Source organism: Haliaeetus leucocephalus, unplaced genomic scaffold (assembly GCF_000737465.1).
Source record: "Haliaeetus leucocephalus isolate CR32 unplaced genomic scaffold, Haliaeetus_leucocephalus-4.0 Scaffold158, whole genome shotgun sequence".
In the NCBI taxonomy this organism is placed as follows: Eukaryota; Metazoa; Chordata; class Aves; order Accipitriformes; family Accipitridae; genus Haliaeetus; species Haliaeetus leucocephalus.
Window position 1 is genome coordinate 717,530 of NW_010972594.1, and position 25,907 is coordinate 743,436.

General features: G+C 36.1%; 1 protein-coding gene across 9 annotated transcripts in view; it reads right to left on the minus strand.

The window, feature by feature from the left end:
- Positions 1-1,332: 1,332 nt before the first annotated feature.
- DMXL1 (Dmx-like 1) overlaps positions 1,333-25,907 on the minus strand; it is an 83,388-nt gene continuing 58,813 nt past the window's right edge. For 2 of the 9 annotated variants that reach the window (XM_010562341.1, XM_010562342.1), the window contains 17 exons: positions 23,908-24,071; positions 22,787-22,926; positions 22,377-22,462; positions 20,308-20,509; positions 18,915-19,032; positions 17,566-17,628; positions 15,610-15,696; positions 14,844-14,965; positions 14,587-14,728; positions 10,155-10,205; positions 9,839-9,899; positions 9,156-9,283; positions 8,890-8,982; positions 8,328-8,419; positions 7,295-7,347; positions 5,324-5,541; positions 1,333-4,878 (listed from right to left, as the gene is read on the minus strand). In XM_010562341.1, coding sequence (XP_010560643.1) covers positions 4,654-4,878; positions 5,324-5,541; positions 7,295-7,347; positions 8,328-8,419; positions 8,890-8,982; positions 9,156-9,283; positions 9,839-9,899; positions 10,155-10,205; positions 14,587-14,728; positions 14,844-14,965; positions 15,610-15,696; positions 17,566-17,628; positions 18,915-19,032; positions 20,308-20,509; positions 22,377-22,462; positions 22,787-22,926; positions 23,908-24,071 — 2,045 coding nt within the window. In that variant the 3' untranslated portion in view covers positions 1,333-4,653. Of the gene's footprint in view, positions 4,879-5,323; positions 5,542-5,704; positions 5,779-7,294; positions 7,348-8,327; positions 8,420-8,889; positions 8,983-9,155; positions 9,284-9,838; positions 9,900-10,154; positions 10,206-14,586; positions 14,729-14,843; positions 14,966-15,609; positions 15,697-15,844; positions 16,139-17,565; positions 17,629-18,914; positions 19,033-20,307; positions 20,510-22,376; positions 22,463-22,786; positions 22,927-23,907; positions 24,072-25,907 lie in introns of those variants that run through there. The other 7 variants (XM_010562345.1, XM_010562344.1, XR_774028.1 and 4 more) reach the window with 6 other exon arrangements.

Consider the following 25,907-nt stretch of genomic DNA (forward strand, 5'->3'; position numbering starts at 1 on the left):
GGGCGGCGGGCGGACCGGCGCGGCGGGAGGCGGTTCCGTTCGGCTGCCTGCCTTCCCCCCGCGAGGCACGCACCGAGCAAAGCACCAGGTGGAGGCGGGGGGCGAAACAGGTATTCCTGCAGGGGAAATGGGAGTCGCGGTGCTGGATTTTGGGCACACCTTTTCTTTGCTTCTTTCCCCGCTTTGCTACCAAAGGACCAGTTAAAATTACGGCAAGGGCAAACCCTAAGTAAAATTGTTCTTTCGTCCTACTGAGCTGTACGTTGAGGTATACTGGCAGCAGCTTGCTGCCCAGTGTGTGACCAGAGCATCTCTTCGAGAGGTGGCAAAACGGGAGAGGTGCCGTTCCCCAAGACCTTCACGGGCTTTCAAGTTTAAATGAAACAGACAAGGCGTTGAAAACGTTAGTTGTGGTGATGCCTTGAAGAAAGGCACGAGAAGGAAAACTTCACTCTATCGCTGTAGTGACGAACTTTTGCTTGCTTGAATAACTTAGAAGTTTTGGTATGTACGAATAAGATAAGAAAACCTTGAGCTCTGTCAATGGTATGCGCCAAAGGCGCCAACAAACAAGAGGCCTTGGGCCCTGACGATAAGCCTCGGGTCCTGCTGAGTTTTTGTAATTAAAACCTGCCAAGGCCAGGTAACTAGGAAAAAGAGATGACCCACATTGCGCACGCCCAAAGGGCGGACACCATGTAAACGATAGCATGAATATGCATATGACTAGAATAATGTAAAATTTGTTTGCTGTAGGTAATGGTGTGCATGATAAGTGGAGCGATCCCCCATGCACCCAGCACTGCACTAAAGAATGCCTGTTTTCTAAAACTGCAAAAATCGAGTCTTAGAGAGTTTCTCTGACCAGCCTTCGGCAACAGTGGAAGAAAGTGACAAGAAAGCACCATCACTGCATCAACCTCATTCCACTGAGAAATGACTTACAACTGATAGTTATGCACTGAATTAATAAAAAAAACCAAAACCACCAAAACCAAACACCTGCCCTCCCCCCCAAAAAACATCAAAAAGCTAATACAAGGAAAGCTAAGGCATTAAAAAAAAAAACCAAAACCACAACAAAAAAATGCAAAAAAAAACCCCATGAAAGGAAAAAGATCAAAACCATGTAGATATTAGAGCTAGAAACGGGCAGGAATAAGAAACACCAAGAAACTTGGTAAATCAATATCTTTATTTTATAGAAAGTAGCTTGATCAGTGTGCTGAACCTGCCATTAGAGGTGGTTTTGCTATTTTTTAGTAAAAATAAACATTTGAAAAAATTATCTTGGAGAACTTATCTCCAAGCTTATTTCCTTTTAATCACTGTTGCTTTTTTCATACCTATTGCAACTAAACTAACACTGGGTGCTCCTAAGAGGAAGGGAGTGGTACCTAATGTAGGATATCTCAACAGTTTATTTCCTATAACTGGTAGCAAGGTTCCTAAAATGCAGTAGGACATGTATAAGCTCACCTTGTGCCACAGCAGCGTGGTACAAAATCTGCATCTATTCCACTCTCCATCTTTCTCCATAAACATCCTGCAACATCAGCTGTCAGCTGAGTATCTTCTTGTTAAAAGTCACACAGCAAGCCAGTTTAAGTACCCAGATGGCCAGAGGTTTAACTCTCAAAAGTTACTAAAGTAACAGTAGAGAACTTGGATCATCTATCTGAGATAACTGAATCAATTAGCAACACAAGAATGACACACTCTGATTGCATTATGTATTGCTACAAAGACAAACACAAGTCACAACAGCTCGCCTGTGATATTTAAAAGGGACATTATCAACTACAAGCTAAGTTATTTTGTCTGGACATGGAATTATTGTTGATTATGCACTGGTAAATGCAAATTTTAACGTCAATTTGTGCACATGGCTACTTCAAGCACAGAACCCTGGGTAGCCACTATTACCCTTCTGTTTGAGTAACCTGCATAGCAACAGGGAGAAAGCATTAATTGCTGGAGGATGAAAGTCAGTGGAAGTTAAGGGCAACAGCTGGAAGAGCTGTTTTGAGTTCAGTCTTCCCTAATGAATAGACTTGAAGTTGAGTGTCCCTTTACAAGTTTCAGATACAACAGAAGTCATTTTGATTCCATCATTACAAGAAAGCTATCGATAATTTGACTTACAATAATTGTTAAACATCAATGAACATTATACAAGCAAACAACCCATTTGCAAATTAAGTAGCAGCAACATGGAATTCTAGAAGGTTGAGTTTCTGCAGGATTTATTGGGAAGATTATGAAGGTGTGGCAATACATTGTGATTTTTACATAATTTAGTTTTGAGAGTAGCTTATGGTAACTATAACATTATTGAAAATGCCTGCTTACAGTCAGTACTTTTCCAGTATAAGTGTAAGTCTGCCAGGATTATTCATAGTGCAGCTCTACTCAGAAAAATAACAACATTGTATGTCTTGGCAAATTACATATAAAATCTGCTCAGTTCGCAGATAAGACAGCTTTCTGTAATTGCCAGTACAATAAACTGAGCTTGTAATATTAAAGCTAATGAGATACAAATGTTTAAGGAGAAAACATCAGGGACATCATTAAATAAAGTTGCCATGATTTTTGCACATTTTCCTTTTCTGAATGTGACAGTTCAGTGGGTGCATGAAACTAATGCATGTATATTAGCAGCTACAAAATCAGGGTTTCAGTCAATTCTCAAGGAGTGTGCTAGTGTTGACTCCATTGTTCTCCTCCTTTCATAAAGATAAGGAATACTAGAAACTCAGCCACTGAGCAGATATAACATATGCTTTGGGCAAGTCTGTTTTGTAAGGTGGTGTCACTTTTAGTCAGTCACTTTTCTGGTCCATCACTGTACTTAAACTGTTTTGACATCAATTTTGACTTCAATCTGTAAGTGTTGTGGAAGAACAATTACAATTGAACAGCTGTACCAGTTTGAAATGCTGTCACATGTTTCTCCATGGCAAAAGATTCACATTCTTTTTATTGCACAATTTGAAAATTCAGGTTACGTGCATAAAAACCTTCATAGTGTTTGCACTGCAACTTGCAAAACATACATTTAAAATGACCTTAATACGTTTTACAAAATCTTTTTAAACAATTTTATATTCTTAAGATAAAAGCATCCTGAGAATGTTACAAAGTTCATTTTACAAGCCCTTCGTTTCTGCTATGCTTTATTTATCCCCATAGTTCCTAATTTGACAAGTTTATTTTACAGTTAATATCTTGGTGCTATATTTCACAAAATATCTTTTAGCAAAAAGTACACCATTGGCATTCAAGTAATCCAGCCTCACATCTAATTTACAAATTAAACCTTTGTCAAGCTCTCAAGTCAGGAAAAGTAAACCACAATACTTACAGAAAAAGTTTTTAGCTGACTAAAAAAAAAGATAAAGGCTTTGTGCATTAATAATTTGGTCAAACATTGAAGTTACCGAGTTTAATATTTTGGCAAAAAAAAAATCCATCTATCCTTTTCAAAATTCTTTTCTTTCATTTTACACCAGATGTAAACATACAGTACAAAGACTTGACAGTATTAAAGTACTTTGCTGATGAACTTCTTTCCTTTTTTCTTTTTTAAAGTACTTAGGAAAAGCAGACAAACAAGAATGTAAGTGCTAATAATCAACTGAGTATCTTTGGGCTAAATAAAAGTCTTACTGGAAAAAATGTAAAAATAAATTAGGTTTGTTTTTTTTTTTTTTCCTCTACAGACATGTAAATAAATAGTCTTTGAAGAAATTCTAGTGCCATATCCTAAAGCAGTATCTTCCTGTATCTTTTTGATCAAGATTAAAGCTTCACACATAATCTTGACTATTTTATCAGGAAGATATCCATTAATATTTACATATTTTTGTAAAGGGAGTGTTCAGGGTTAAAAATATATTTCTTTCTAATAGGTAAGCCTGCCATCCTGATGGCAGTGATTCAAGCTATAGAACAGAAGACAAGTTACAGAACATCCTTCAGTTTCTTAGACCCTAGACCAGAGGAAGGAGATCAGGCAAGTTAGAGAGGTAAACAGCCTGGATTCCAGGAATGGAGACAGACAGTGGCTCGTTATATGAATGCTTGCATGGCCAGGAGTATCTACTCATACAGGCTTTGTTTCTCTTCTACACATAGGTATAAATTTTTATTGTCAGCTGACTAAACAAGTTCAGAAGAGAGACAGTTAGGGTTGCCACAGTGAAAAAGAATAACATTATCTAAGGTTTCCATCTGGACAGACCTGCTTTTAGAAGGCGGCCAGGTGTTGAATATGAGCAGAGACTATGCCCAGATGGTGCACTCCAGGTGGGAGTGTAACTACCTCAAAAGGAAGAATAAACCCCTTCAGCAACACCTTAGTAATATTATAAGCATATAATTCGGAGTCACATATAGCTTTTATTTTAGGCAATGATCAAAATCTGAAGGACCTCGTTAATCTTTAAGGCATCAGTGCATCAAGGACTAAAAGCTCCAGGCAACAAATATGGGCAAGAAAAAACAAATCCCCAAAAAACCCCAAAAAAGAAAGCGCATCTTTGTGGCACAAGCTATCATTGTGTATCTGCTTTGTTGTCTAGTTCTAGGAGAAATATTTTCAGGGATGGCAGAAGGGGAATGTTATACACGGTTCTGAAAATAATAATATTAGATCATAAATTTAACATCATTTTTTAACACATCATGTAAAGGGCTGAATCTATCGGGCAAGATTCTCATCTTTACTGTTCCATCAGCACCACAGGAGAATATGTGATTTGCTGGTCCTGTTTCAATCTGCATGACTCCCGTCCCAATGTTTCTGAAGAGAGACTGTCGGGCATGCTCATTGATGAAAGTGTGAAGAAGACTGAATGTAGACAGACTCCACACCTGAAAAAGCATCAAAACATCAATCTCTTATAAGGCTAATTACCATGATCTTAAAATTGACCAGTAGTGAGTCATGGAGAAACTGGACTACCTTTTGCATTAATTTTTCTGACACTAACTGTAAAAGAAAAAGATTATGTAGCAATCTGTAATGACACAGATATAGAATATTAATATTCATTTTCTATAATAAGGAATATATATGGGGACTAAGGTAAGACTAACTAAAAGGAGGACTGCAAGATAACACTAACATTTCATAACTAAATTAGAAAATGTGAAAGTCAGGGTTCATTTCATAATTAAATTAGAAAATGTGAAAGTCAGGGTTGAGAACAAAGGCAGAACATATGACATATCTGATTATTCCACACCTATGCAAAATTCTTATTGAATTTACACATCATCACCTTCTTCATCTCTGCTCCCTTCCCCTCATTAATACCTTTATGTTGCCTTCAGCAGATCCTGTTACAAAATACTCTTCTGTAGGATCAACAGCAATTGCTTTGACTGGAGAATCATGACTCTGGAGTAACTGTTGCTGCTGTTTTTGGCGAAGATCAATTATACATGTAAAGCCTTTTCTGCCTCCAGATATTAACAGCTGATGTTTTGGAGCGTATGCTAGCACAGTTGCTCCACTATCATGACAGATAAAAGCTGAAAGCCAAAGCAAAGTAATTTAAGTAAACACGCAGTACTAACTTCAATTTCACAGTACTAACTTTAATTTTCCATCAACCTCTAATGGTTCAAGATGGTAGCAACAGTGACTTTGATGCTGCAATCCAATTGACCACAACCAGTCCATTTATTGCAGTACCATACATATGTAAGCCCAGGTTCACATCAGACACCCTGAAGTTGCACAGTATCCTCAAACTAAGCAGTTACAATCTGTATGAAAAAAGAGTATATCTTTTTTTTCTATCCTTCTGTAATCACAAACTATTAAGCCTTGACCAGAAACAGCTTCTTTTCAAACTCTCTAATGCTTGTTATTTTAAGGCATATGTTTCCCATAAGAAATGTCCTAAATTACCTGCCCAAATACCTTGTAAGTTTCCACTGGTTATTTCACTTTTAATTTGCTGCTTTTCACACTTGGGTATGCCTACCCCCCAAACAAGTGGAGGAAGTGAATGAAGATTACAATTACCAGAACAAAGCTTAGTATGTCTGAGACTAGACACTGTGAATCCTAACACATGGCATGTAGCACATTGTACTTGTAGTTCAAAGGGTTCTCTAAATTTACATTTAGAAATTCCACGCGTCTCACATACACTTAAGCATTCACCATACTTCAATTACAAGGTGTTCACAACTCTCCCTGAGCCTTATTCTGTATTTCAGACATTGAAATGTATTTTTTTCCACTGCAACAAAATATTGGTATTAAATTAATGAAACCCTGCTAAATATTTATTAAATCTCAAAAAGCATACTTAGAGGAATAATTCTTCTAAAGCATTTTTGTAGTGTACTATAGGTAACTATAAATGCACACACACACACAGAGGAAGCATTTAAAACATTCCACAGTACCGGGCGTAATACACAGAATAAAAGTGCCATAGAAATGGACAACCTCTGAAAGCAAAAATGTAGTACTACTACAAATATGACAGTTAAGTTAATCTTTTAGTTCAACTTTGAAAATTACTATATAATTTTGAGATCTTATTTGTATATCTGCTTGTTCAATATATTCATAAATATATTTTCTAGAAAATATGGTGCATTTTTTCATTTACATACCTTCAGAGAACCATTTTATAATCATGGCTTTTCTGAGACAGAATTTTCACAGAGGCAATGAAATACCTGACAATTCATAAATTCTCATACTCTCCAAACAGATAATGTATCTGCAAGCGCTCAATGCTATCTTTATAGTACCATTATTTTGTCTAACACTTAATTGATAAATTTTGAGTGGAGCCTCTCTGATTTATGAGTACAGACACAGCCATAGGAAACTTGAATTGAAGGGTGTGGATGCATATCCTGCAAACACGTTTCTTGTAACTGTGCTAAAAACTGTAGTTCTAACAGTTATAGCTCTTGTCTTCTCAACATCTAGTCACTACAAGCAGGAGTTGTTCAGAATCTTAAAAAGGAACAGAAATTACAGATATCTGGCTGTCAGGGGTTGTACTTGTGATGCAAAGATACAAGGTATGCAAAGGAAGGTGCTCATGTCCATCAAACCTATCATTTATATCTAGCACTAAATCATTTCTCAAGAATCTGTTTTTATATTCCTGCTGGTACACTCACATAGGACACTGAAAGATGTTTTACTGCTAATATTAAAATTACTTCCCACAATAACTTTTCCATAAAGACAGACACACTTTTTTTTTTTTATTACTGTGATCAAATATTTTGCTGGTTGTATTTTACTTACCATGCACCAAGCTATTTGTAGGTGAAACCAAAGTATCCCAAAGACAAATATTTCTGTAGAAGAAAAGTCTGTTTTAATTCAGCAACAAACGTTCTAAAGTATTTTGAACACTTGAAAAGTCATTTGAATCTTAAAGATATTATTTCAGGCATAAAAGCACTGTAAACAGACTTTCAATGATTACTTTGAGCAGTTCCCAAATTACTTTCAGTTATACATACACTGCAAGAACATGCCCTCTACACAATCATTCTACAACTGGTTATTCTCATAAAGGATTCATATTGAGATTACAATCTTTCAGTAGCTGAATTCACCTGAATGTTAGCAGTTTTTGCTATTTCTTGATCAAAACTTACTTAAGAAAATAAGTGTGAAATGAAAAGCTATGCACAACTCCCTATGTCTATACAAATAATTTATGACAGGCTCATATGAATAGAATAGACTATCTCAGTTGGAAGGGACCTACGACGATCATCTAGTCCAACTGCCTGACCACTTCAGAGCTGACCAAAAGTTAAAGCATGTTAAGGGCATTGTCCAAATGCCACTTGACCACTGACAGGCTTGGGGCATCAACCACCTCTCTAGAAAGCCTGTTCCAGTGTTTGGGGTATCAATCACCTCTCTAGGAAGCCTGTTCCAGTGTTTGACCACCCTCTCCGTAAAGAAACGCTTCCTCATGTCCAGTCTGAACCTCCCCTGGTGCAGCTTTGAACCATTCACACACATCCTGTCACTGGATCCCAGGGAGAAGAGCTCAGGACCTCCCTCTCCACTTCCCTTCCTCATATGGAACATGAACAGAGGATTTGTGCTTCCCTATAAAACCTCCTTTAATAGGTACACGGAATTTAGCTGTAAACATTGCCTCTCTCCCCCTCCCACAAAGAAAGAAAGCAGAAGTATGTATGTTGCTCTTAAACTGCTTAAGGAGAATCATCAAAAAAAAGGTTGGGGGGGCAGGGCATGGGAAGGAGAGAAAACACCCCACCACTTCTTTTTTATGCATTAACACAGCAGCTCTCACCTGTTGTCAGAAGACAATCCTGCTGTGGCTATCAAAGATGATGAACTGATGAAAACGAAGTCATTGGCTGTTTTGTTATGACACTGCCACGTCTAAAAAATTAGAGTTTAGAAATTATTAATTAAAAAAAACAATGGATTTTGTGTAAGCATGAAATCTTAAACTTCCTCGAGAAGGTAAGCTGTTCTAAAAACAATTTAAAGAACACAGGATATAAAGGTATGTGTATGCCTTCCGATACTCAATTTTTCATGGAAGTATACTTTCCAGTCCTGCATTATTGAAAATTGACTAACAATTGACAATTATTGACAAGTCTCAAAGAATATTAAACTTATTTCAGACCTAACATTGCATTTTCTACTCTCCAACTTACTAAATATGATTAGGATTTAAAAACTTGTCTGTCATACAGATGACAGGATAGCAACAATATATAATTAAATTTTGATTAATACTGGTTATCAGCACCATCCCTTCCCTCTCCTACCTATTCTAAAGGGGGAAGGAAATAAGAGAGCACAGCACAAGTTTATGGAAGCAAATTTAGTTTTCAGCTTACCAAATATGGTTTAGGTGAAGTCCCAGTAAGTGGGCAACATTTCCAATTTGTTTGATATAAACTTATATATCCATCAGCATCAACAATCCCAAACTGAAAAAAGATATATTAATTGTAAATACATATGTATGTATTACAGAGAAGTTATCCACAATTCAGAGAAACTACTTCAGATTTTAAGAATGTGACATTTCTGCTAATTTACAATTATACTGGGGGGCAGTGGTGGGAGAAGAAGGTAAGTACAGAAGCATTCTGCCATTTACCTTATTTCCTTGGTAATTGAATCTCATTCGAGTTACCCTTGAGTTGCCACCAGACCGAAAACATGTGATCTGCTGTGCATGACCCCATTCAAACATTCTTACACTACCATCCTGAGCACCTGTCAGGTCTGTAACAGAAAATGTTTACGTGACTTTTCATAGGTGTTGTAGCAGTTGAGCAGGAAGGTTGCTTCCAAAATTTTAAGAAATCTCACACCAGCTCACAACATCCTCAAAATAACCAGTGCCACAATATGTGCTACAGTACCTGTCATAGGGTAGGAGTAGTGGGTACCATGAAAACTTAAACCTGTGCTATTCAAACTTTATTGAATTGTATTTACTAATTATTCAATTAAGAATTGTATTTAGATGGTACTGAAATATGAAGCTATTTACTTGGAGATAAAAACGTATCTTTCATCCAAATCACAAATAAAACAGAAACACAGTGCTTTTTGCTATAAAAACCAGCACTGTTTCTAAAGGCTAGTCTATATCCCCCAGTATTATTTTTTTTTGGAAATGAAAAATAGTTTCAGTAAAATAGGGCTTATAAGCAACTTTTAAAACATATAATAGATTGCTGTGCTAGTATAAAATAACAGCATACTAAGAAACAGGGCCAATTAGTAAATATACAATCTTTAGATAACTACTTTTTTTAACAAAACTGAACTTACAATATGGTAATGTTGGATGAGAAGCCATTCTTCTGACGTTATTAATAGCCTTCTTGAGCATCTGTTCAACACACAGAAAATAATTAAACAACACTACTGAACAAAAAGTTACTGAACTAGAGCAGTGAGTTGTTTCCTATCAAAATTCCCACTGAAAGCAAGTACTTGGTTTAGAAATTCAGGTAGAAGTCAGTTTCTTCCAAGACTAGTGTAGACGTTAATACTTTTGCAGCTTTACACATCTAGGTAAATATTAACTTTTTGCTTCAGAGATTTATGGATCCAAATATAAACACTCCTTAGACTGCAGTCTTACCTCTTTTCTTGCCAATTCCTTTCTGATTCCATTAAATTTATTGGAATATTCCTGAATATTGTAAGATAAGCAAGAGAGAGGCAGAAGCATGTAAAGAAAGAGGTAAACAAACTTTAACAGAAGTTAAAATTTAACAGAAGTTAAATAGGAATATATTTATTTTCAAGTCTACTTAATTTGTGGCCATCCAGTATAAGCAATATACCTAGCAACTGGTAAATAAAAAAATTCTTCAAAAGCATTTATAATTTTCCAAATACAGATCCAATGGACTTTCTGTAGTGGATTTTCCTTTTGTTCCTAAATTCCAAACTTTGCTTTGAGCAAGGTACATTACCAAGAATACTGTTTTATTTTGTTGATTAATTCGTTAACTGGAAAGAGTTCAATATACGAAGAGAACTGGAGACATTAGACAATTAAGATAAAAAAAATCCATCTAATTAAGTCGTAAGTCCAACCCACAATAGGAAAGAAACAGTAGGGATTTTTCATCAGGGAAATGCATCTGTATTTTCCTTGCATGTCTCTTCCCTTCTTTTCTTTCTATTAATGTACGTCAAAGTTAAGTTTTCATTCTTTTACTTCCTGTTAGTTCTCCTCAAAAGCATATGGCTACTTTGAGGACTGACTCTCCTCAGAAAAATTGTTGGGATCCAGTTTGCTTACGCATGTATTATTTACCTGAACATTTGAGAAAGAAGAGGGCATAAGTTTATATTCGTGCTAGATGTTAACTTATAACACAAACAAAAGGTTGTTGCCAGAGCACTCACTTTCAACACAGCAGCTTACTACACATCAGTAGCAAGCTGGCACTGAACTACTTTCATAGAATCATTTAGGTTGGAAAAGACCTTTAAGATCATCGAGTCCATCCAAGACTTTCAACTGCTATAATTTTGTACAGTATTTTGTTACTACTTTGTCACTGAAATAGTACATAACGAATCAAGTATTTTAAGTACGCTATTATCCCCTGGCCTCCAATCATATCAGGGTGTCAACTGGAAGGAGGTATGAATTAAAAAATATTACTTGGTTCATATTGCTAAATACGATCCAGAGTTGAAAAGCAATGTTCTCCAAATTTTTAGTTTGCAAACAAGAAGGAAGAAAAACACTTGGAAGGGAAATAATTTATTTTCTTGCTAAAGTTTCCTGGGGTTTGGATTAATGGAGTAATTGCAATCCTCTTGATTACATTTTAGAAGCAGACTTAGATCTTTCAATTCTCAAAGCTTTTATTATTTGTTGAAGGGAAAGCCTTATGCCTGTCAGTTACCCAAATTTATTTCCAAACACTTTCCTGAAGATAAAAAAAATAAGATCTTCAGATACATACTTTCCTTTTTTCCTGTACTTTAAATGACAAGGAAAAAAGCTCAACAGTTTGATAAAACACTGGTGAATAAAACGATATATACATTATAAGATTTAGGACAACACATCAGTGGATGATATTCTTCAAACATCAGTGCATATACAAATCAGTAACTAATTGCAGTACTTTGCTCTCTAAACTTACAATTTATCTCTATGTGTAAGTGAAAGAACAATTATTCATGCTCATTCTATTTCTTCACCAAAATGAAGGGCTGTGTTGAGTTTTACAGCTACTAACTTTTAGCCAGAAGTCATTGGAAATCATCTTCCTTCATTCAACAGATAAGCCTACATCATGATCTCCTAAAGCCTGCTGGATTGCACTTTGGAAAAATGCAAGCTTACAGAAACAGGCCTCTGAAAGACTATGTTAACATAAATCTCTGGTGCAGCATCTCTGATTTAGAAGCCAAGTAACTTTATCAACTGCAAATACTTCCATTATCAATGTAACTGACATTTGATATCGCTAGCCCTCAGTTTGCCCTTAACAATAGCTGATGGCTAGAACACCGATTGCTTTGTTGGAGAGTTGGGTGCTTTGGGCCTAATGTACAGTAAGACTAAAGAATAAAAAAAGCTTAAAATCTGACCCACCAGTTATTAAACTGGTGAATATTGGTGTTGGTCATACTGGCTTGGAAGACAAGCTGTTGAACATTACCTGAGATTCAAAGCTGACAGTACATACTATTTACTTCAATGGTCTCTTAGAAACACCTCCTGTAAGAACTGTGTAAACACACTGTACTGAAGGACATGGTAAGTGAGGAGGCTCACCGCCAGATATGAACTGCGTAACAGGAAACGGTGAAGAAGAGTAACAGAAAAACCCTAGAGCTAATAAAATGTTTTTAACTGCCTCAGTATCAAAAGTTCAATGGCCTCCCTTGCTGATGGAAGTGAAGCAAAGACAACAAGACTGAAAAGCCAGCAATGGTAAAGAACAGCGGACTATATCTACTAAATGGGGTGCAATTTATGGAAAAGCAAAGATGAGAACAAGGATCAAAAGCAGTATCCGAAGGAACAAAGTAACAAATAGTAGCAACAGAAATATTTTGGTGAAGCTGGTTTTCCTCCAGATAAAAGTCCTTCTACAGTAACACTATTTTTTCCCAAGAATCCCTCCATCTTTCTTCATTTACTTTGTCCTTCATTCAGTACCTTTGTCTCCCCTCCCTAATGGACAGGTGTCGTTGTGTGCTGTGGTTGGTTCTCTACTCTGCCACAGTCAAACAGTATGCCAGACAAAAATTTAGGTCCAAATTTTAACAGCAAATGCATTCAACACAAGCATAGCCATATCTCTTTAGGTAAGAAAGTATAAAATAGAAAGTCATGTAAGAATAGTTTACATTATTAGATTATGTAATTAACTATGTTGAGAAATACACAAACTCCCTATATATATATATATACACACACACACATATAAAAATGGAAGTGAGAGGAGAAAGTGGCAAAGGCATTCAAAGAATACTTGCAGAAGAGACCTGATTGTGAAACCAGTGCTGCAAAACTGGCAAGCAGGATCAGTAGTTCCTAAACAGAAGGGAGTGGCACAATATCCACTTCCATGTGTGGATAACATTATCATTCTTATAATGCTCATTCATATTTACTCCTCCTAATCATCAAATATTTTCAAAAATCAACTGCAATACACATTAACACATAGTTCTTCCATTCTGCCACCAGTTATGGACTTGCTCTGAGCTGTTAAGTGCCACAAAGTGCAGCCAAGTCACAAGACTTCAAGCATTCAGTTATCAAGGAAAACTCTACACCTATGTGCAGATAGACTGAGAGATATGGGCGTCTTGTATGACCATTTCACGCCAATTAATTGGCTCCAAATAAGCATCTCCCAACTAACTAATCAACAGAACTGCATTATTAGGGAGCATCTATACTGCATAGAAACTAAGGTAAGTATGTCAATGACCAGACTAGAATTATAATTTGATTTGAATTACATCTGAGCTCATAGCTTTTTGCTCAGGGCCAAGCTTCACTCCAGACACAGAATCTATTTCTAAAAGTAAGAGCTACCCTTGTGCACGTGTCACGTCTATGATACGAAGGATCAATTTGCTCATGTGGACATAGTCACAATTTACTGGGTGTCCCTCACTCTGTTGTATTTCAGAAATGCTGAACAGTGAAACTGATTATCTCCTCTAAAACATGATCTTCAGGAGCGAGATATTTAATACTAAGCAGAGTTACAGCAAAATTGCGCAGCACTTCAAAGACGACAGAGCTGACAACAGCTTTGGAGATAAACTGTCATACATCAGCATGATGGGTAGTTCAAACTAGGCATGAAATTTGTAGCTGGTCCTATTTCTGCAGTCCTGCCTTCCTCATTGTTATTGTGAAACCAAGAATCCCCATTTCTCCCAAGTTCAAGTTGCTCAGTTTCCAGAGTTTAATTAATTTCATTTGAAGCCTCTGTCCTGCCAGTGAAATCTGCTTTAGAAGTTCATTTGCTGTCCTTTCTATAGTACAGGCTCATACTAATATACAGTGCACTACAATGGTACTTTGTAGTAAAGCAGAATTTGGTATTTACTTTTAAATAAAAACTGGAATAGTCTGGAACTCAGAATGAAACTTAAGATTATGCTTAAAATAGAAGCTACCCTGATATTTCACACAAGTATGTCTATCCAATCTTTACAAATTTACATCCTGAAATCTCCTGAATATATGCTTTTCAGATACAGTATTTGGCTTCAAGTCATTAACGGAGAATTTAAGCTGTAACTTCTTAACCTGAACCCTGACTATTTTTAAACAATGTATCTTAAGTAAAGAAAGCATATATGGCTTGACTAAAAACTTTGCTTGCTCAGCTGGTCTATCTTCAATTCTGTGTAGTATAATCGGATAATTACAAAAAATTCCAGCTTGTCTTGAATACACAGAAAAGCTACATTTACTTACATGCCAATTGTAAAATATAACCAGCAACACTGAACAAGACAAAAGGAGAGCAGTAGATAGAGTACATAAGGCTAATCTTTGACAAGCAACTTACCACAGATGCACCCCTGCCAGTTTGTGTACTACCAAGCCAAGGCATATTGATAGGTGTGCCGGGATTACTATGAGTATAAGGAGTGGTTCCCTGAACATTTACCAGATCATCACGAGCATGTATAACTAAGAAATCATCAGCCCTATAAATGAAACAACATTATAAGTTAGATTGAAAACAACAACATTAAATACCATGCTTTGTTACATTGATTTATACACAGTCAAGCTGTGATATTGGAAACATAGAAAGTATACCCTTTATTTTCTATTTCCACATCATCATCAACCCAGGTATAGATTTGTGTAGCTAAAATCGCAGAAACATCTAATTCTTGAATGTCATGACTCGATGCTATTGCAATGCAGTTCCGATTTGCCTGAAAAAAGTAACACACAGAGAGGCAGATACAAAAGGTATACTCAAAAAGGTGGGGTTTTTTTTGATTCTCTGGTTATGGTACAGTTCACAAAAACATACGCTTAGTCAATTTACAAAACCCAAATATTTATGTCTACAAATCTATATACATAAACTGTCTAAACTTGACATTTCTGTCTTAAAAGTTTATTTGCATCTGGGGTAGCATCACACACTATTTGTATTTTATGCTTCTCTCAAGCAGCTTTAGTTTCTCCTTGCCTTCCTCAGAGGATAAGCAAGACATAACTATACTACAGTGCTTGCAACCAAGCTCCCCTCCTCCACTAGTTAAGGTTTAAATAGTTAAACAGGAGAAGAAAAGATGACTTGCTGGTTGTCTTTGACAGAAGAAAAATACTCCTACACACAAGCTTAAAGAAAAAGTATAGGCCACCACTCCCTTCGCTCAATCCATTGTACAATAGAAAAAAAGACAACTGGTAGTAGAACTGTTTAATTACAAAAAGATAATTATGAAGTGCTTTAGAGAAGAGAGCGCAAAGAGTTCAAGCTGTAGCAGGATATCTCAACCATTCACAATGGGACTACACCTGGTGGAAGTACAACACAATTAGATTATCCTACCTTCTTTATACTCACCTTATTGACTGCAAAAGCAGTAATGATGTCAGACTCTTTATGGATTATTCTTGCCTTGCCTTCTGGGTATCCACAATCTGTTTCTATCTGTATTTAAAAAGTAAAGCATATTTAAATGCAAACTTCTATGCAACACTTCTTTTTACTGGAAGTACACAGACCAAACACTGGATCATATGAAGTTTCATGTATTTTTTTCTCAATTTTAATTCTAAGAAAATATGACAAATATAACCTGTAATAATTAGGTAAACCTGTTTCTTGTGTAGCAATCTAGCTTCTCACTGCCCTGTTGAGATTACCACAGCAAGCTTATTGTGTCACAGAAGTCACATTACTGTGTTCGTTCTCAAGTTTTTCAGGAATGCTGAAAACCAGTGAGGCTACATGCACACTTGGGGGAGTTGATAAAAATTGAGTCTTGATGCTTTGTTCTTAAAAAAATTTTCTGAATCTTCTCATGCTCTTAGCAAATACTTTTTGCCACTGAAACTCATGCAATAGTCCAAAAGAAGGTGCAGACAAGATCCTGAGCAGGAAAATAAATTCCTACTTTGTCAGCTTACTTATTCACCATTCTCCACAATTAAATAAATCTGGAATCCTGCACAATCCAGTAACTTTACTATCACCTTTTCTTTTTCCTTAATGTGATCTATTGTTGTATTTGTATCTTGTCTACCTGTTTGTATTTTAGAAATGCGTGCAGGTATATGCCAGCACACAACAAAACTCTAAACTCTATCAGCACTGTAGTACTCCTTTTCAAAATTAAAGAGCTCAGCATTGCAAGTATTAATCTGATAGTTTACAGACTCCAGTCTGTTGTAGTTACAAAATAATTTTACAGTAAAAAAAAAAAAAAGGCATTGCCAAACAAATGGTAACATAAAAATTCAAACTACAAATATAAATTTTTGTATTTTCTTCAAAACATAAAGAATTATTCCACAACTACTGTTTCCTAGCCTTTCCCCTTCAATTTCTTATTTCTCTGGTCTTCAAAAGACTTAAACAAGGATATTTTAGTTTAAAAAACTAAGATGGTGCTGTCAAAGAACTGCAAACAGTCTTTTTCAAATCTGAAAAAAAGTCTGGGGCTGTTATACACCATGAAGTAGAACACCTATTTTAAGATTAAAAAAAAATTTGATACTCCAGTGTATGCAAGATTGCACAAAACTGCAGTGACAAACAGATCCAGAAACATTATCTGTGTTGTGCGCTGAACAAACCTGCATAAAATCAAGATTATTTTTTCCCCAGTCAGTTCCAATTACCTACTTGCTAATACTGCTTCGCTGCATAATTAATAACAAGGTAGCCCAAGGACATCACAGGGCATTCTTATTTCTGTCTTCTCACTAGTTTTGTAAAAAAAAGCCTGAAGAATACAGTATTTCTATGCCTAGAAATGCAAACTCTTATACCTTTTTAGTCTTCATACCAATCTTTTAAGAAAGTTGCTATAAAGTTGTTATATGGGTACATTTGTCACCATCTTAAAACTAAGGCTCAGTGAAAATTTTTGTAGCAAACTAGTATCATGCAACACAAACTGCTCTAACTTCACTTAACCACCTTCACTTATAGGTAACTATTCTAGCCATCTCATATTGGTGAAAGGTCCTGTACATGCTATGTTCCCATAGTACTACTGAATATTATTCACCTGGGCAAATCTCAGCCTCAGTTCTTTGCTTGGCATAGCTATGGAATTTGATAATACATATTGTTCTTACCTGGTTGTTTAATCCAGCTTCTAAAATAGATTCAGTTTCAGATAGGGCTTATAACAACCCTAGTTTAACTCAATCTCTTGCAAAACTGAATTTTTAACTTTATTTGCTGTATCAGCAAAGATTTTTTTGAGGGAGATCAGCAAGCACCACTTCAAAAAGGTAATATTTCATAATGATGTAAGGTCTAAATAATTTGAGCATTACTACTCTGTACCTTATTGACGATGGGTTCCTCCACCACAGAATTTTTCATGGTTTCACTGTGCTCCTCTAATGACTTCACCAAGGAAAGAACAACCACAGAACAAAGAATAAAGATAAAACATAACACACAAGGTATCAAGGAAATCCTTAATTCCTTGTTGTTTACCCCAACACAGAACAATTGAAACACAACAGCACACACACACATATGCAATTTATGTAATAACAGTAATTATCAAACTCTGAGCTCTATATTCAGTACAGAAGACACTGATTTACCTATTCTGCACTGTACCAGCATCTTGTCCATCTTAGAAGTCAAATTTCTTTGAAAATAAGCAATCTCCATTGACATTTTATCAGCAACAAGAGCATACAAATAAAGCCAACATACCTATGCTGTGTAAAGCTGTCAATGATCCTACTTGGAAACATATAAAGCACATCTAAAATACTCCAAAATACCTTTCCATAGCAACATGGCTGCATTAACATAAGACACAATCAGAAATGGTGCATCTTCAAAGGACAAGACAAAAGGAACAATATTCCTTTTAACTGCAGTCTGTAGTGAACACAATTAGCCACAAATACTCAAAACAAGCTAATATTCTAGTTGGAACAGGACAAAGATTAGCTCATACAGAACTCTTTGCTGCCATGGCTTTAATAGTCATGAATACTCTTTTCCTGCATGTTTAATTTGTTTAGATCTGCCTCCTTCTCCTATGTTTCTGCTACTCCATAGTTTTTCTATACTACAAGTGACTTTTTCAAATTATTGGGAGTAGGGTGAGACAGAAAAGGAGCAACTAAAGAGGGAGAAAACGTGCAAAACTCCACTACAGAACCACAACTTCAAAAAATTTAACTGAATCTGCAACCTGGAATCCAGCTAGACACTGGGACAAGTTATCAAGGACAGAAATATTAACTGTTGTATGACCATTTTTCGTATTAAAGTTTGATCATAAACATGATCAAAACCAGTGGATAAACCTAGGATGACTACGGTAGGGACAAACACAAAGTTTTAGAAGTTTGGCTGATTAGGTTATGTTTTTAATCTTTGAAATTATGAAGTTTGTCATTCTTTTGAGGTGGCTTTTATACTGATCTTAACAAAGAGGCTGACTGTAGCTAAATGCTGTTAGTTGTCAGTCTACAGTCAAAGACTGATTTTTGTTTTCAATGAAACAATGGACAAAGATTTTTAATATGAAATACTGTAGATTTAGAGTCATAGCCAAGTATATTATCCACTCATGCTCTAGAAAGTAAACAAGCCAGCCAAATAACTTAAGTAAAAGCTCATAGATTGACCTGCAATATTTTATGCATTTTGTATACCATACCAACCTCATTTATGCATCGCTTCTTTGCAAAAATATTTCTGATAAAGGTTTCCTGGACTTCTTCCTGTTTAACCAAGTACTGCCACAGCCTCTTCACAGACAGCGCAACATGACTGTTAGATCTACAGAACAAAGTTGAAATGAATATTTACATCATGCTCATACTTACAAAAGACTGCAATATCTTATATTCTAATCAAACAATAGTCAGGAGAAATGCTGAACCAAAAACTACAGCTCTGTGAACACTGCACAAGACCTATTCAGAAGCATTCTAGTACAATCTTCCTGATAAACCTATGTGTGAGAGAAGATACAAAAGGAAGAAGGAAAAGAGCATGTAGCATTTTCACCTCCTATCTTCGGACAGTGAGGAAAAATCTCTTTAAAGAGATCACAGAACAATAAGGTCAGCATACGATTATTTATTAGTTCACCTCATTCTTTACAACATGAATCATTTCTGTTTATTGCTAGTGAGTGCTTCTATCACATGGACAATGAATGACTAACACTTCCTGCTATGAACACTTCATCAGCTGTGTAAAATCTCTGAAACTACCATGACTTTTCAGTAACAAAATCAGGACTGTAGAATCAGATCAGACTTCAAATGTTTATGCTCATCCCTAGAAACTGTATGCTCAAACAAAACTTGTAAATACAAATATAGCTGCTTATGGCAGGCCAAAAACCATCAAACCCTGAATTGCTTTAAATCATAATTTAAAAATAATGCCAGGCAGCAGATATATGTTAAGATGTTCCTTTTTAATCAACTCAAGTTACTAAAACTAAATATGACAACTGTGACGTATTTTACAAAAGGCAGACTTTCTGTTGATTCTGCCACCACAGGTGATAATAAGATTAAAAAGGCAGAAATCTGTTTAAGAAGTGACAATTTAAGAAACTGAACACACTTTTCTGGCTAAACATGCAATTATGTGGAGTCACAACTATGCAAATATTAAAAATAGTATATATTTCTTCTCTGATTTTAGGAAAAAATACTGATAAGAATGTAATTATATTCCCTCCAAAGGTGGGGCAATTATTTAATTCATTGTCACTCATCCTTAATTATCTCTCAGGGCAAATTCATTGTTCTTTATTGTCAGCCATAGTGTTTCCACAGAGACACTCAAAAACAGTACGTTAAGCTTCAATAAAAGAACTTTAAAAATGTTGAAACTTTTGATTGTTTTTCCTGATCTTGCTTTGGACCAGAGATGCACGAGTTCTGATGTGTACCCACAATTTCACAATGCATTAGAGGAAATCCAGCAACTGGCATTATATAGTTATTGAATTATGGTCTACCACATGCACTAACAACATAATGCTTGATGTATATTAAAGATATTATAGTCAGTGTTTATAGAAATTAGACTCACCTGAATGGAGTGTTTGTAGGCTCAAGTAAAGTTTTATGGCGAAGCAACGCAGGACCAGCAGCTAGAGCATCTTCAGAAGCATGAACTGAAATATAATATTGAGGTGGACCCCCATATAGCTCAAGACGTCTGAGAAGAACTTGTTCCCAGCGCTGTAGTGTTTTCAAAACTGCATGGCATATTGGGGAGCTAACTGGAAGCTCTAGAAAGACAAGTAAACAATAATAAACTTTCCTTCTCCATTATAACCTTGGCAAAGATAATCCCACTGCTAGAAAGCTGAAGTATATTTCAAATAACTCCAAAAGTAAGCTTTATTCAAACCTCATCTTCATATTTGCAAGTATAAAAAGATGAACTGCTTTGTACTATCATTGCTAAATACAGGAACAGACTTCTCCAATGCTGATGGAAATGAAATATCATGGAAGAGATCCTCCTGGAAGCTATGTCAATGCATATGAATGACGGGCAGGTGATGAGAGAAAACCAGCATGGCTTCACAAAGGGTGAATCGTGCCCAACTAATCTGCTGGCATTCTGTGATGGACTGGCTGCACTCGTGGGCAAGGGAAGAGCAACTGATATCCTCTACTTTTGACTTCTCTAAGGCCTTTGACAAGGTCTCACACAACATCCTTACCTCTGAATTGGAGCAATATGGATTTGATGGGTGGACTATTTGATGGATAAGTAATTGGCTGAATGAGTGCCTCAAAAATGAGTTACAGTCAATGGTTCAATGTCCAAATGGAGATCAGTAACTAGTGGTGTCCCTCAGGGTTGAGTATTGGGATCAGTACTGTTCAACATCTTTGACAAGGACATAGACAGTGGTAGTGAGTGCACCCTCAGCAAGTTTGCAGATAACACCAAGCTGAGCAGTGCAGTTGATTTGCTAGAGGGAAGCGATGCCTTCCAGGGGGACCTTGACAACCTTGGGGAGTGGGCACATGTGAACCTCATGAAGTTCAACACGGACAAGTGCAAGGTCCTGCACCTAGATCAGGGCAATCACCAGTATCAATACAGACTGAGTGACAAATGGAGCGAGAGCATCCCTGCAGAGAAGGACTTGCAGATACCGGTGGATGAAAAATTGGACATGAGCTGGCAATGTGCAGTTGCAGCCCAGAAAGCCAACCGTATCCTGGGCTACATCAAAAGAAGGGTGGCCAGTAAGGGTGAGGAAGGTGATTTGCACCCTCTAATTTATTCTCATGAGACCCCACCTGGAGTACTGCATCCAGCTCTGGGGCTCCCAGTACAACACAGACATGGACCTGTCTGAGCAGGTCCAGAGGAGGACCACAAAAGTGATCAGAGGGGTGGAACACCTCTCCTATGGAAAAAAAGGCTGTGAGAGTTGGCGTTGTTCAGCCTGGAGAAGAGCTCCAGGGAGATCTTACCGAACCCTTTCAATACTTAAACAGGACTAACAAGAAAGATGGAGAAGGAATAGTGGTTATAAACTAAAAAAGACAGTAGATTTAGATTAGATATAAGGAAGAAATTTTTTATGATGAGGATGGTGAGACACTGGAACAGGTTGCCAGAGAAGCTGTAGATGCCCCATCCCTGGAAAGATTCAATGTCAGGTTGGATGGGATTTTGAGCAACACAATCTGGTGGACGGTGTCCCTGCCCATGACAGGGGGCTTGGACTAGATCATCTTTAAAGGTCCCTTCCAACATAAACCATTCCACGATTCTATGAAACAAGGAGTAGGAATGATTTAACTTGAATTACAGAAAACTACAGGGTTTCCACCAAGAAATAAATATTGTAAACATTCTGGTATGACTAAGAGGCTAAGAAAAAAACTAAGTATGCAGAGACTTCTGCTAACTACTAAGCATTCCTTCTCACCTACTCATCTTACCCACCTACCATGTTATTTCATAAATGTACCTGTATGATGAACAGTATCAGAACAATTATTCCTAGATCATGGAACAATTAAGAACTTTTGAACTGAAAATAAAGCTACAACATATATATTATTTAACAAATTACTGATTTTAAATGTGGCTAATAAGTATGAAAAGACAGCTCTGCTGCTTATTACCTGAAAGATCATGTCCAGCCAAAGGGTAGAAAATCTTCAAATTGTGAAGTACCAGCTGAACCATTGCCAATCTCATGAGTGACCAACTAACAAGAAAGCACAAGTCGTTTACTATCAAGAAAATAAATTTCTCACTTATTCACAATTAGGATTTAGAGCTTTAAATCACCATTATAAACTGCTAAAAACTACAAATAGTATTTTAGAATATTATAGATACTTTGAATTCAAGAGTGACTATACCATGTATTAATAAAATGAGTAAAATAATCATTGTGAAAAATTAACTACTAAGTCTAGATAACACACTGCCATGAAATATCAATTAACTGGTATATTATCTCAAAAGTAAAAGGCCAGAAATGCAAGCCTAGCCATTGCAGAACATCTTGTATTCAGAAGTTACTTACCTGTATGAATTTGAATTAGAATGCTCTTGATTATGTGAATTTGATGCAAACACACCTCCATCAATGTCTTCATCATCTTCACCACTTTCCTGACTCTCTTCTGAATCATATTCCACTCTACTTTGTGATGGAAGAAAAGGCTAAAAATTTAAACAATGTTCCTTGAATATCTTCTAGCCAATATCTAGTTTTAACTTATCTTTCAAGTAATACAACATTATAATATTTAATGCTTTTCATAAAAAAGCAGGTATATCATCTTACTCGATCTACTAACATTTGGAGTTTGTACATCAAAAGGGTAACTGTCTGTGAGCACTGCATACTTTAACAGCTTAACTATTTTTTACATTACTCAAAATTCTAATGCCGAAAATGAAAATACTAACAGTTTTCCAATTCTTATTTTGCTTTACTTTCACATCATATATATCAAACCACACACAGGACACACAAGCTTGTTGTTTGTCAGAAAGAAGCCAAAACCACCAGTGTATTTTCTCCCTAATTCTTCCAAGGGCTCAGAGGACTAAAGAACAAGAAAATCCTATCTCTTGTCTACAGAGTTCAATATTTATAAGTAGTCCACCATCAGTGCCCCGCTGTGTTATTCAGTCTTTGCCATTACTTTTTTGTCCTTGCTGATATGGCTAATATTTGATATAGAAATGTGCCATACAACTCCATACCATTATGTAACTTTCTACAAAGAAAGATCTGCCACAGCAGACTTGACAGAAAGCAACATAATTTGATTTCTAGTAAGTACACACATTTATGTCACCCATTTGAAATAGATGATAAAAAGCTTCCCACACTTCCTTGTTCATCTAAACAGCTGATGCATAATTACCCATATATTTGTACTCTGCAACTGTAAAAAGCACTATGTTTTGTTCATACCATTATCTGAAAACAAATTAATTTCACAATAACAGGTTTTAAGAAGTGTTCAAAAATACTTATAGGCAGCGTTTTAGAAAAAGCTAAACACGAGTAATAAAGCCAGGCAGCTTCTATCACACACCTAAATCAATACCTAGAATAAAGACTTAGAAGAAAAAAATTACCATTCCAGAATTGATAGAAGATATTTAACTGTCATAATAGCAAAAAATTACCTTTGCAATGAAATAATCCCAGATGCTAAGCTCAGGAGGAATAAATCTTTCTTTGTAAGAGGGAGATTCTTGATCTACCAATGGCAATGCAGGCAACTGAGAACTCTCTTTTGGACAGGTTTTTGATGAAAGGCTGTAATGTTTTTGGTGTTTCTCTCCATCATCTACAGGGGAAGGAAATAGAGTATATTGCTTTAAATTGTCCACTCCACCTCCCTACTGCTTTTTATAAAGGGCTTTATAATACAAAGTAAAAATATTTCTCTTTACAAGTTTTCAGAATTTTATCTTAATATTTCTATAGAAAATAAGCACACAGAATGTCAATCCTCAAATATACAAAACTAATACATAACTAGAACTCCAGAAGGGGAAAACTCCCAGCACAAATAATATAGAACAGTAAGGTACACGCGTAACTGCATTAGCAGCTTTCCTCCTACAAAGATGACAAATATTGTTGCTCAAGCAAGAACACTGCAAAACTAAATTACTTTAATAAGCACTACTGAGCACTGATTACCCTTGAGTTTTAAGACAAGCCAAGAGCCTTGGCTTTCAGAATACATAGTGCCAATACCTAGGCTTGCCATTCCTATTCCAAGTTTTAACTCCGTGTGTCCTTCCAGGAGAGGTCTGTACTTTTTTCTAAACAGTATAATTCTGATCAATCCGTATGTCCTGACAATATATTTCTCCAGCAAATATAAAATATCCCATTTTAACTAATACAATCCAATATATACCTCAAACAGGAAAGGACCAATTATTTGTAATAATACCATAACTTGAGGGGTCCCCTCACTTCCCCAACATTGACTTTTTTCAGAATAAGAAGTGTCTATGAGAGATGTATTTGAATTATATTCTTGATGGTTACAGTACTGAAGGAAACAGCTCATCCAAGCTATCAGAAATATCTTAATGCATTGATATCACAAATGAATGAACAAGCAAGCCTCATTTCAGATCCCTTATTTTCTTATTAATTGAGAAGTATCAACTTCACAAATATGGAAAAAGTAATGGCTTACTTAGAGGCTCACATAACCATCTGATACCCTGAAATCATTCTGGTTCTTAGTAGGTGAATTGTATTGCAATATAGCCTTTCCATTATTAGAGAAGGAATGATATTAATTGTCATTGTCCCTGAACAGTAAGTTAGTGTTCTGGCTCTCCAGAACACTTCTGAAGTAGAAGGGACGAGGGAGAAACAGAATCATATTTGGAATTTGATACATGGTGGCCTTCATTCATCTTCCATCACAGACAAAATGGACTTGGATCCATTTCCTACTTGATTGTAAAATTTTTTTTTTATTTTCAAGTAGATACATGTAATGCATGGAGATTAGTTTTTCTAGTGAAACAATTGAATGGGTTCAAGACTTAGGTAAAACAAAAAAAGCTAAAACATTAAGATAAAAACAGCTGATTTTTTGAACTGCCTTTTGAAGTCTCAAAAAATCTCAACACCTATTTAACCAAGTACTGAATATTTACTTTTTTCTTAAGCATTTAAAAATCTCCCTTTTCCAGTTAAGGTTTGAAAACTATGACATCACCCAAAGGAATCACAGAACACACTTAAGTTTAAGTGCAAGAAAAAGCAGTTGGGGAAGAAGAGTACAGAAAAACTTTTTGGTTGTTTCTTGTTTAATTAAGTGGGTTTTGTGTTTTGCACAGAGCAATAATAAAACCAGGCAGTTAATCATAAAAGATCTCACCTAAACACCTCTTAAGTAAAGGGGAATTGTAAAGTAAATGGGTTACAGATAATTTGAGTCTTTGGCTGATGTAAAAGCAGTAATAAATAGGCTTGCAAGTAATAAATAGGCTCCAAGAAAGCAAATCTGCAGGCTGAAAGAGGTGACCTGGAGATTAGATATCCCTATCACTGAGTTCAAGCATCAACATGTTGGGCCACTGGTTGCAAGGATGACTTAATGTGAACATTACAAATGCAAATGGGTGCTTTATTGTTTCAATCTTCCTTA